Below are 12,498 nucleotides of genomic sequence, written 5' to 3'. Positions count from 1 at the left end.
GGGTCCCTTAGCCTGGTCCAGGCCCCAGAAACTTGACTACCAGAGGAAAAAGACAGAGATGATATCATGGAGAAGAGAGGAACCCAGGAATGTCGGTGCTGGGCCCACGGCTCACTTGCAACGCTTGCATCTGCCTGTGGGGGCCATTCCCACATCCTGCCCTCTTCTGACTGGCTGTGGCCTGGTCCTGGACTGCATGGCTTCCTCTCATCCCCAGACCTTTCTCTCCCAGATCGAGAAGGCAGACCTGAGAGATGAAGGTGTCTACACGTGTGCAGCCACCAACCTGGTAGGGGAGAGCAAGAAGGATGTAACACTAAGGGTTCTGGGTAAGGACTGCAGCTTGATTGGGGTCCAAGGCCTGGAGTGACTGGTGACACCTCAAGGGGCCTTGGTACTGGGAGTGGGAGTTTTAGATTTACAGCTGTGTGCTTAACCCTGTGAAGGTAGACAGAGCTGAGACGAAGCAGGAGCAGTAGCTGGTGGACCCTTGTAATGTTTTCGGGGGTCACCTTGCCCACGTTAACGGCTCCCTTGCTGGCTGGATTCATGTTTTGGGGTTCGTATGTGTCCCTGGCAGTGTGGACAAGCCCTGTCTGGCTATTCCAGGGCTGCCTGAGTTTCCAGATTCTACTGTGTCAGCTTTGGCTCCTTCATGGGGCTGGGGTTGTGGGCTAGGAACCCTGTGTGACCTCAGTGAAGAACTCATAACCTCTGCTCTGGTCTGGGGCTTTTCTAAGGACAAGCTTCCTGGTCCACAGATGTGAGAGCCTTGTTGCCAGAACCCTTTAGGAGAAGTGAAAAAAGTAAAAAAAAAAATGGCTGGGATTGGAGCTGCCCGGAACTCACACCCTCAAAGAACAGTTTCTCCTTGTGACCCCCTAGTTCCCCCCAACATTGAACCAGGCCCAGTCAACAAGGCAGTTCTGGAGAATGCCTCAGTGACCTTAGAGTGTCTGGCTTCAGGTGTGCCTCCTCCAGGTAAGACCCCTCCCCTTGGCCAGAAGTCCCCTCTAGCCAGTCCTCATTCCCTGTGGCAGGGGGCTGCAAGTGCCCAGAGCTTTGTATGAAGGTCAGGAACAAACCTGTAAGAGTTCTGTACAGAGATTCTAGCATCCCCAGGCTGGTCCAGGCTGTGGGTGAAGACTAGGATCCCCTCCAGCCGGTCCTCCCAGATCAGCATGAAGGAAAAGAACTGGGCACTTGGGTGAATCAGATGAGTGCCCGCATCCAGGCTAGGGTGGGACCTATCCATGTTCCAGGAGGAAGGCCCATTTCCTGTCCCCTCATGGCTAAGGACAGTCACTTGTATTGGGTGGGTGAGCACAGGAAATCTTACCTCCCGTGGAGTCCCTAGGTAGTTATGGTGAGCCCTGGCTGGAGATAAGGAAGTCGAAGGCATAGTGCTCCGCCCTTTCCTTTGAGGCTGTCCAGGGTGCTTGCCTTCTACACCAGTGGTTCTCAACCTGTGAGCCACGACCTCTTTGGGGGGTCAAATGACCCTTTCACAGGATCGCATATCAGGTATCCTGCAAATCAGATATTTACATTATGATTCATAACAATAACAAAATTTACAGTTTTGAAGTAGCAATGAAAATATTTTTATGGTTGAGGGTCACCACAACATGAGGAACTGTACTAAAGGGTCGAAGCATTAGGAAGGCTGAGAACCACTGCTCTGTGCTCTCCTGGGTAAGGGTGGCAGCGATGGGGAAGAGGAGAGGGCTTGGCTGGTTTGGGTTCTTCTTTACCTTGGTTGACTAGCCCCCATCCTCGGGCTTCCTCTTAGCTCCTGGCCTTGCCTCCTGAGGTGGATGCTCTCTTCTGTCTGCGCTCCCCTTCCTAAGAATGCTGATTGTCTTCTAGCATTGGAAGAAGTGTGTGCTCACTCTGGAAGTTTCTCTGAATGCCCCGACAGCCAACAGTCAGCAGCTGATAGGATGACTGCATACGTCTTTTCTCTCCCAGATGTCTCCTGGTTCAAGGGCCGCCAGCCTATCTCTACCCAGAGAGGGGTAACAGTATCAGCTGGTGGGAGAATACTTCGTATTGAGCGAGCCCAGCTTTCTGATGCAGGGAGCTACCGCTGTGTGGCGACCAATGTGGCGGGCAGTGCAGGGCTTCAGTATGGCCTACGGGTCAATGGTGAGTGGCCAGGACTGTAGGGTCTTTTCCAAAATGCTCGTTTTCTTTGCATTTGTCTAGCCCTCTGTCTCTTGTCTACTTGTTTTTCAGTTTGTCTACCCATCATTCATTTGTCCATCCCACATCTATACATCCATGCATCTGCCCATCTACCATTCACACACCTATCCTTACATTCACCCATCTACCTACCTTTGTTCCCATCCACTCACTCATGTATCTACCCATCTACCATCTACTTTTCCATATATTCATCTATTTACTATCTACCCACCCACCTATGTACCCATCCATCCACCTATCTACCTACCCATCTGTCTACCCACCAATTAATCCTTTTATTTATCTATCCTCCAACCATCCACCCACTGAACCACCATTCACCCATCTATCCATCCACTCATCCATCTATTCATTCATCTACCAACCCATTCACTAGCCAGCAATCCAGCTTCTCATTCATTCATACAAACAATTAATTGTCCATTCATTGATCCAACCATCCATGTATTCCAAACTTTGGTCCATCCATTCACCCAGCCATCCAGTCTTCCATTTATGTATATCTGCCAATCCATCATTGATACAATAGCTATCCATCCAGTCCTGTGCCCATTCATCTCATCATTGATCTATTCCTCTATCTAAGCTACAGAGAGGTAGGAAACATGAGAACATGAAGGGAGGCTGGGTTTTGAGTGAATTTCCCTAGGGACATGTGAACAAATATTAATACATCCCATATAGAGCCCCAACGGCAGGAATGATTCCACCCAAGTCCAGCTTGGGTAACCAATGAGTTTGTTGGGCTTTGCTTACAGGATCATGGGTGAAGGGTTTCTCATAGGAGTATGGATGACTCCCAAAGAAATATATTAACAAAAAGTCCCATATCAGCACCCCAAAGGCTGCAGAGTCCCCCTTCTGTCAGTCTCCCACCTCCTATAGCACCTTTAGCATCCTCTAGCACCCCCAGAGACTGGAGGAGAGGGAGCAGCCTTCCCTACCTTCTCCTGCAGTAAGGGAACCCCAGGAGGTCCAATCTTATGAGAGTCTCAAACAGGAAGTTGTAGCTGCTCTGGTGAAGATAGTAATGGCCATGGCATGCATGGAGGCCAACATTAACCAATGCTGGGCATGCCTGGAGCATACAAACAGAGAGGAATCGGGGTGATGTTGGTAGCCAACTAGAGCTAGACCACTTGGGTCTCACAGGCCATGAGGAAAAACCCAGCTTTGATCTTGAAAGCCCCCTGGATACAGTGGGATCTTTAGCTGTGGTTCTCCCAGGGTGGCAGTGTCACATCTGAGGTCTGAGTCAGGAGGACCCTCAGCTCTCACTTCCCATACGATCCCCATGATAAGTCACTTCTGCTGACCCAAGGCCTGAGTTCGAGCATGGTGTCAGCCACATTCTAGCTGATTAGCCTTGGGCAGGCTCAGAAACTGAGCCTCAGTTTCTCGTTAGTAGAAGCCTCTGGTGTGTTGACACAGTGTCTATGACATGGCTGCCTGGGTTGGGATGCTGCACTCATGCTTTTGTTTGTGACCTGTGTCACCTGCAGAGGGGCTCAACTCTGTCCCCTGCTTCCCTTTGCAGTGCCACCCCAAATCACCCTGCCACCCAGCCTGCCGGGCCCAGTACTGCTTGGCACACCCTTCCGTCTAACCTGTAACGCCACTGGCACCCCCAGCCCTACGCTGATATGGCTGAAGGATGGAAACCCTGTGTCCCCTGAGGGGACCCCCGGCCTCAAGGTCAGTAATACTGGGTGGCCCCGGAGCAACCTCCTGCTGCGTTCCATAGGGACTGGCAGCAGAGGTCAGGCCCTGGGAGCCTAGGGTGAGGGAGAGGCGGAGTCCCTTCTCACCGAGCGATGGTACATGCCAGCCGAATATGTAGCCTAGAGTGTTCTGTAGCCACACTGAAATGAGGAAAAAGAGAGCTAGCTATGATGGTACATGCCCAAACCCCAGCACTCAGGAGGCTGAGGCAGGAGGATCACCATGACTTCAAGGCCAGGCCAATCAGCATAGTGAGTTCCAGGCCAATGTGGGCTACATGTTGATCTCTCTCAGTCCTCCCTCAAAAAGAAGCAATGAAAAGGGCTGGGGACGTAGCTGTCCACAGAGCCCTTCTGTAGACAGCCAGTATAGACTAGGCATGCCGGCATACACCGGGAGTCACAGCACTCCGGCGGTAGAAGCAGGAGAATCAAGGTTATTCTCCGCTACACGAAAAGTTCAAGATCAGCCTGGACCACATGGGACCTTCCCTCAGGGGAAGAAAAAAGCAAGCAATTTTTGTTTCATTTGTGAAATAGGGTCTCACTGTGTAACCCTGCTGTCCTGGCACCCGTTACGTAGTATGTAGACCAGGCTGGCCTTGAACTCGCAACGATCTGCCTGTCTCTGCTCCTCAAGTGCTGGTATTAAAGGTGTACATGGCAAAGGCAAGCCAATTTTAATGCTATCAAATCCAGTGTCAAAAAAGGTACATTTTGACATGTGACCTAAAAAAATCACTCACGAGACATCCCACACTCTTCTCTTCACACCAATTCTGATTATGTCTTTTATACACGAGGTCCACCTCAACTTGATACCTCTTGAGGTCTCCTGGCTTCACATGACAAGCGGCCACTAGGGTGGGCAGAATGGCTCTTCTAGAGACAGATATAGCTGCCACCAGCCAGCGGGGTCCTGAGGTTAAGGGGTTCAGCTTATGGACCCCTGCCTTGGAGGACACCCAGGGGTCTGGAACAGGATTCAAGTGGGTGTGGTACCAGGACTCAGGCACTGTCCCTGAAGTAGGAGGGGCATTTGACGTGGACTTCCCTCTGGGGGTACAGGTCTTCCCTGGAGGCCAAGTCCTCACCGTGGCCAGTGCCCATGCTTCTGACGCGGGTAGCTACTCCTGTGTAGCAGTGAGTGCTGTGGGTGAAGATCGTCGAGACATCGTCCTGCAAGTTCACAGTGAGTCTCTAGCCTGGGGTGGGAGTGGGCCATTCCAAGAAGCTGGGCTTGAGCGGGGGAGGGATCCCCAGCCATGTGCTCGGTCCAGGCAGGGAGCAGATGGAAGAAAGGGGGGTTAGCACCTGACCTTGTGGTCACCATTAGATAGTAGAGACCTGTCCTGGGGCATGAGCATCCCCAAGGGTGGGCAAGTAGCAGGCAAGTGGCCATGCACGGCCAGGAGCTCTGTGGTTAGGGCAAGGGAAAGAAGCGTGATGCTCCAGGGTTGGGGCAATATGCAGAGTCAGGAGGGAAGCCCAGGGCTCTCTGGCTCCCACACTGAGGGGTTGGGGCTCAGCAGGCCAAGGCACTTGCCACCAAGCCTGCAAAGCAGGGCTGAGGTGGCGGGACTAGGCTGGATGTGACTCTCATCCACTAGGGTTTGTCCCTAGCTGCGGGAATTGGCTAGGCTACCTCAGTTGTAGCCTTTCCTGGTGTCCCATCACTCACCTCGGGGTTCCTTCCCTGTCTGCACTCACAGTGCCCCCCAGCATCCTCGGAGAAGAGCTGAACGTGTCTGTTGTGGTCAATGAGTCAGTGGCACTGGAGTGCCAGAGCCATGCCATGCCGCCCCCTGTGCTTAGATGGCGGAAGGATGGGCGACCCCTGGAGCCTCACCCTGGCATCCGCCTCTCTGCAGACAAGGCCTTGTTGGAGGTGTGCAGCTGTGCAGCAGACTGCCTGAAGACGCTGGCTGCGCAGGGCAGGGCTTATGGGTGTCTCAGGTCCCTGTGATCACCTACCAGGAGACAGAGCCCTCAGAGTCTCCCTCAGGACCCCAGCCTACGCTTGCGGCCCCTGCTTCTCCCACCCCCTCCACCTGGTGATAGGACCATTCCCATCTCCAAGCACCACCCTTTGATCTCCTCTCCTCTCCCTTTATTCTCATTACCTCCAGGTCAGGATCTGACCCCAAGATGATAGATCCCTTCCCCATCATCCTTCACTCCCCACCTTCTCTTCTGGTGGATTCTGTTGCACTTTCTGAGCATGGTGGGAATGGATGAAGGCCTGGATTAGGACTGGCTTGCCATATGCCCAGATTCTTGGCAGATCTGGGCTGTGGGTCTGATGTAGAGGAGCCAGAGGGTGACATGGAGTGGCCCTGGGTTCTAGAAACCTCTTGGTGTCACAGGCAGGAAGCTCCTGTCACAGCTTCACATTGCAGCTCATTGCTGCACATCAGAGCTGAACGAGGTCACGTGACATGGTGAGGCTGACACAGTCCACCTAGGGGCGACACTGTCTCTGCTTGCCTCACTGACTAGCTGTCTTTCTCCTGGCCAGGTGGACCGAGTGAAGGTGTGGGACGCGGGCCACTACACCTGTGAGGCCCTGAACCAGGCAGGCCGCTCCGAGAAGCATTTCAACTTGAATGTCTGGGGTGAGGGTCTCCAGGTCCCCTCCCCCAGGGCTGGCTTTCAGACCCCAAGAAGAAGGGACACCTATCTGGGCCCCAGGATACAACCCTCCCTCCCATCCCAACCCCCCTCAATTCCTGTCTGCTCTGAACCAGTCCCTCCAGCGTTCCCCTCAAAGGAGCCTTACACTCTGACGGTGAGCGAGGGGCAGACCGCCAGACTGTCATGTGACTGCCAGGGCGTTCCCTTCCCCAAGATCTCATGGAGGAAAGATGGTAGGATGGCTGCCCTCTCTCAGCTCCCCTTCACCCAGCACCCCTCACCCAACACCCCTCACCCAGCACCCCTCACCCAGTACCCACTCACCCAGTACCCCTCACCCAGCATCCCTCACCCAGCACCCCTTACCCAGTACCCCCTCACCCAGCACCCCATCACCTAGCATTCCTCACCCAGCACCCCTCACCCAGCACCCCTCACCCAGCACCCCTCACCCAGCACCTTAGTGAGGGTGCGGGTTTCCAGCCTTAAATGGGGACCAGCAGGCTCCAGAGGTGCTTTCCCCCAGCCCCTCTGTTTTGCCCCCATCTGCAGACCCCTTCTAGACTGTGACAGAAGACTGATCTTCAGGCCCCAAATCCCTGTCACTTCTGCCAGAACCACCCCTCCCCAAGCCCTGGCTGGTCAGGGGCTCCCTGCATGGCTATCTGTCCGTCCTGTTCCGTTGGTCTGGGAACCACATGAGGCACTGTTTTGGCCACTGCTGCATTCAAAGTCCAGAGCCTAGAGCAAAATATTGTGAGGGTTTTCCTTAACCTGCATATGGAGAGCAGGTTGGACGGGGTTTGGGGACCTGAGAAGTCAGCAAAGTGGACCAAGGCCTACCCTCACCTGAGTGGTCAGGTGACTCACAGAAAGTGAGTGAGGCAGTCACTCTGGCCTTAGGGAGTGGGTTACAATGGGAAAAGGCATGTGTGGCCAGGATTTGGAATTTTAAGTTATGTGGCTGGAATGTTTGACCCAAGATGAGGGATGATCCTGAGGACAGAGCAAGGAGAAGCATTCCAGGCAGAGGTCACGGTAGGGGCAAAGGCCCTGGGGCAGGAACATGCCAAGCATACTTTTGGGACAGCAGAAGGGTTCAGTAGGGCTGCGGCAGAGTCAGCCAGAAGGACACAGTGGGAAATGGCCCACAGAGTGGTAGGGACTGAACTGGGGTCATTGTGAAGGGTTTGGTTTTACCTCTAGTGATACAGGGCAGGTCATGCTCAGAAGTCCAAAGTTGGGAGTATAGTGGCTCAGAGAGATGCCAGGATCCAGGGAAGGCTTCCTGGAGGAGGTGTCATTATGCCTGGAGCTAGTGGTTGGGAGGACCACTTTTCCTCATGTAAGGACCTCAGGTCCCTGGACCAGAACCCTTTTCTCACTGTCCCAGGTCAGCCCCTGCCTGGGGAGAGGGATGGCCTGGGGCAGGTGTTGGCAGTAGGAAGGCTGCTGTACCTGGGACAGGCCCAGTCGGCCCAGGAGGGGACATACGTCTGTGAGTGCAGCAACACAGCGGGGACCAGCAGCCAGGAGCAGCAGCTGGAGGTTCTGGGTAAGCCCTGCCAGGGCTGGGAAGCATGCCCAGCTGAAGGGAAAGAACTGACGTCTAGGCCACGCAAGGGTGGGAACAGCAAGGCTTCCAGCCCAGGTTCTCAGCTCCCAGCTTGTGCACATGGGACAGCAGGCCCCTGTGTGCCTCCGCGGTCTAGCAGGAGAAAGCGTACCCTGACATGGTTGAACATGAGTGTGCACAAAGCCCCTATAGAGCCCATGCTCATGACAGGAATCCTGCTGGAGAGAAGGCTTGGTGGTTGAAGCGCTTGCTATGCAAGTGTGAGAACCATAGTTTGGATCCCAGAGCCCACGAACATAGCAGGTGGGCGTGGCAGTCTACCTGGGTCCTTGCCTTGGAAGGCAGAGAGGGGGTCCCCAGAGCGAGTGGGCTGTTAAAACTAGCTATATCAGTGAGCTCTGGGTTTGATTGAGAGACCCTGCTTCAATGAATAAAGTGGAAGAAGAACTGAGGATGATTCTGTATGCAGATCTGAGACTTCCACATGTACACACATGTGGACATACATAAGCGAACATGCTACAGGCACAGCACACACACACGCACACACACACAGAGAGAGAGAGAGAGAGAGAGAGAGAGAGAGAGAGAGAGAGAGAGAGAGAACGTGGGGCAGGGAATGAAATATCCTGGCCTTGTAAAAACCACGATGATGGGACTGAGGACTTTGCTGAGCTGACAGAGTGCTTATCTAGCATGTAATCCTAACACTTGGGAAAGGATGCAGGAAGGTCAGTTCAATGTCCTCAGTCACATAGTGAGTTCAAGGCCAGCCTAAGCTACATGACACATCAGAAGGGGTAGAAAATGAATCCCAGAAAGGCACTGGCCACCATAGTCCCTATTTGAGAGGCTGAGGCAGAAGGTATACAAGTTCAAAGCCAGCGTGGGTAATGAGAGACACTCCAGCCTGTGAGACTGAAACCACACAGCCCAGGAATGGCTGAGTCTATTCCCCGGGGAGCAGCCCACCCCGATCCCCAGTGTGCCTGAGAGGTCACTGATGGATACAGCTGTCACTCTGCCACAGGGATGGAAAGGCTCAGAGAGGTGATGTGAACAGGCCAAGGTCACACACAGCTTGTAGTGCAAGGAAGAACATAGGCCTAAATGGCTGCATCCACTGAGGCCCTAACCCCAGTCATCCTGCTATCAGGCGGCCCTAACTACCTCCACTGAAAGCCTTCCTCCCCACCACAGTTCCTCCTCAGATCACTGGCCCTCAGGAACCGCTCACAGCAGCCTCCGTGATCCAGGGTGGAAACACCACCCTAGACTGTAATGCCACAGGGAAGCCCCTGCCAGTGGTGACGTGGGAGAGGAATGGTCAACCTGTCCAGATGGAACCTGGCCTGTGGCTTCAGAATCAGAACCACAGCCTACACGTGGAACAGGCCCGGGCCTCCCATGCTGGTGGCTACAGCTGCGTGGCTGAGAACACAGCTGGGCGTGCTGAGAAGAGGTTCACACTGTCTGTTCTGGGTGAGGACTGATGGCCTGTGGGGAGGATGGAGCCGCTGGCTGGGCTGGGCTGGAGAGAGTAAGGTCAGGCAGTCTCAGGAGCAGCCCTGGAGCCATGCTGTAGACATTGGGGCTTCTTCAGTCTGGGCTCTGATGAGGGCTGCCACTGGGGACCGTGGCCAATAGGGTCCTCCTGAGTGCTGTTCTCAAAACACCCGTGTCCTCCCTTCCCTCCTGACTCCTTTCTCCTCCCTTCCCTCACATGTTGGCCTTTTCTCATCCTGCTCCTGGTAATCCATGTTCTATGTGGCTGGTGGGATGTTCTTGGAGGATCTGGGGTAGGAAAGCTGGAGAGACCACACACATTATAGAAGAATCAAGATACCTGCCGGGAGGAGGTGGCCCTGGGGCTGCAGCTGAAAGACTAAGTGGGAGTTGGATGGCTGCTGGGTGTATAGGAAGAGAGGGGTCCTGGAGCCCATTACCACTCCTGCTGTGTACCCAGATCTATTTCAGGTGGAGGCAGGGTGTGGTCCCAGAGAAGGCTGGGAGGAGGGGTGAGCGTGGTGGGTTGGGAAGGTGCCTCTCATCAGGCCCCACTTCTGGGGTTCTAAGCTTCCCATGCCTCGTCACCCCAGGGGTAGAAAGTGAAAGATCTTTCCAGAAAGACAGCATTGCCACTTCATCCAGAGCACAGATTGGAGGGTGGGTGTGAACTCACCTTGGTAGGCATTCCACCCTGCTCAGCTCCTGCCCCATAATGGGTGCTGGAAGAGGGAATTTTGTGCATTTGGCCAGGTATAGCTCAGTTGGAAGAGTATTTTAGCATTCTACCAACAAAGTCCTGGGTTCCATGACCAGAATGAAATAAACCAGGCATTGTGGTACACCCTGTCATCCCAGCATTGGAGGGGTAGAGGCAGGAAAGTGAGGGATTCAAGATCATCCTTGACTACATAGCAAGTGGGAGACCAGCCTGGGATACATAAGACACTGTCAGAAGAAGAAGAAGAAGAAGGAGAAGGAGAAGGAGAAGGAGAAGGAGAAGGAGAAGGAGAAGGAGAAGGAGAAGGAGAAGGAGAAGGAGAAGGAGAAGGAGAAGGAGAAGAAGAAGAAGAAGAAGAAGAAGAAGAAGAAGAAGAAGAAGAAGAAGAAGAAGAAGAAGAAGAAGAAGAAGAAGAAGAAAACTGTTTATATTCTTCTGAAAGGGTGGGGAAACTGAGGCCTGAGGTTCCTGCTTGATCCCAAAGCCCACTTGTGGCCACATTAGTCCCCATGTGGATATCACTCCTTTGATGGAAGCAGTTGGGACCCTCCCAGTCCTTGATCCCTCTCAGTTCACGAGTGGGGCTTCAAGTCCTTGGGCAGATAGGGTGGAATGGACAGGAGTTCTGTCTACCCTCTGAATGCAGTTCTCTCTGGTCTAGTACCTCCTCAACTCACTGGAGACTTGGACTCATTGACTAATGTCACTGCTACCTTGCATGGCTCCTTGACACTGCTCTGTGAAGCTGCAGGGGTCCCGCCCCCGACAGTCCAGTGGTTTCGGGAGGGACAGCCCATCAGCCCTGGAGAGGACACCTACCTCTTGGCAGGTAAGGCACCAAGTGTGTGTTTCCAGATCAGTCTGTTAGATTCCTATGACCTCTGACCCCGAGCTGCCAGGCCTCAGTGACCCATCAATTGTGGGATTGCAAACACATTTCCCACTTGGAAGAGGTCGCCAGATGCATTGTATAGACAGGAACACAAAAACTGGAACTAGGCCAAGCACAAAGGGGACTGGCAATCAATTAGTAATGTCTGCCACGAGTGTAGGAATAGTGGTGATGATATGTGTGTGTTATCTGCCCCAGGTGGGTCTTACAAGATCTGTGATTTCTCTGTGAAGAAATAGCTCTGCTTCAAAGGTCCCTGGGAGAAGCAGTCTTTTGGGGGGGAAGGAGGGGGGCTCTTGGAACAAAACGAACACCTGAAATAAACCAGGACTATGTAGCCCACTGTTGCCTCTTAGCCCTAGTCCAGAGCCACCAAGAGCCAGCATGTCAGGTCCTTCTTGCCATAACAGGTCCTCAATTTTATTCTGATATTGTGCTCTATCCTTTGTTTACTCTCAAGGGCTCAGGTTCCCTCCTAGAGGAATGGGACCTTGGGAGGCAGATGGTTGTATACCAGAGCTTGACATCATGAGCTGAGAGGCTGCCGAGCCCATGCCTTCCCTTCCTTCCCCAGGTGGCTGGATGCTGAAGATGACTGCTGCCCGGGAGCAGGACAGAGGGCTCTACTCATGCCTGGCCAGCAATGAGGCTGGAGAGGCACAGAGGAACTTCAGTGTAGAGGTCCTGGGTAAGACACAGCTCTATGTTCTTAGGAGCATAGGAAGCCTCTTCCTGCGGGAGGAGGCGGGGCCCTGTTTTCTTTGCTTCGTCAGAACCTGCACTCTCGGGGCGGGGAGATGCTCAATCAGCTTGCTGTGGAAGTGTGAGGGCCTGAGTTTGATCCCCAGATCCCAAGTAAAAGAGAAACAATCTGGGTGTGGTGGCACTCTCTCAGAATCCCAACACTTAGGCATGGAACTAGGAGGATCTCTTGAGTTCACTGGCTGGCCAGCCCAGCCTGCTTAGCAAATCCTGGGCTAGAGACCCGGAATTTTTGGGGTTTGTTTTTTTAAAGGTGAATGCGCCGGGCGGTGGTGGCGCACGCCTTTAATCCCAGCACTCGGGAGGCAGAGGCAGGTGGATCTCTGTGAGTTCGAGGCCAGCCTGGTCTACCAAGTGAGTTCCAGGAAAGGCGCAAAGCTACACAGAGAAACCCTGTCTTGAAAAAAAAAGAAAAAAAAAAAAAAGGTGAATGCTCCCTGAGGAATGATGCTTGAGGTTTACCTTTGGCCTCCGT

The 12,498-nt window shown here is 53.6% G+C and overlaps 1 protein-coding gene across 1 annotated transcript in view; it reads left to right on the top strand.

Annotated features, from left to right (window-relative positions):
* Hmcn2 (hemicentin 2) overlaps positions 1–12,498 on the top strand; it is a 132,750-nt gene that overhangs the window by 60,389 nt on the left and 59,863 nt on the right. The window contains 12 exon segments of the mRNA XM_052724421.1: positions 233–329; positions 886–981; positions 1,972–2,148; positions 3,749–3,906; positions 5,001–5,124; positions 5,645–5,820; positions 6,451–6,547; positions 6,680–6,799; positions 7,960–8,121; positions 9,343–9,624; positions 11,031–11,198; positions 11,836–11,949. Coding sequence (XP_052580381.1) covers positions 233–329; positions 886–981; positions 1,972–2,148; positions 3,749–3,906; positions 5,001–5,124; positions 5,645–5,820; positions 6,451–6,547; positions 6,680–6,799; positions 7,960–8,121; positions 9,343–9,624; positions 11,031–11,198; positions 11,836–11,949 — 1,771 coding nt within the window.

The sequence above is a fragment of the Peromyscus californicus genome, unplaced genomic scaffold (genome assembly GCF_007827085.1).
Source record: "Peromyscus californicus insignis strain IS unplaced genomic scaffold, ASM782708v3 Scaffold_7__1_contigs__length_154581171, whole genome shotgun sequence".
Classification (NCBI taxonomy): domain Eukaryota; kingdom Metazoa; phylum Chordata; class Mammalia; order Rodentia; family Cricetidae; genus Peromyscus; species Peromyscus californicus.
Note: the sequence above shows the minus strand (reverse complement) of the source record. Positions and strands in the feature narration are given on the sequence as shown.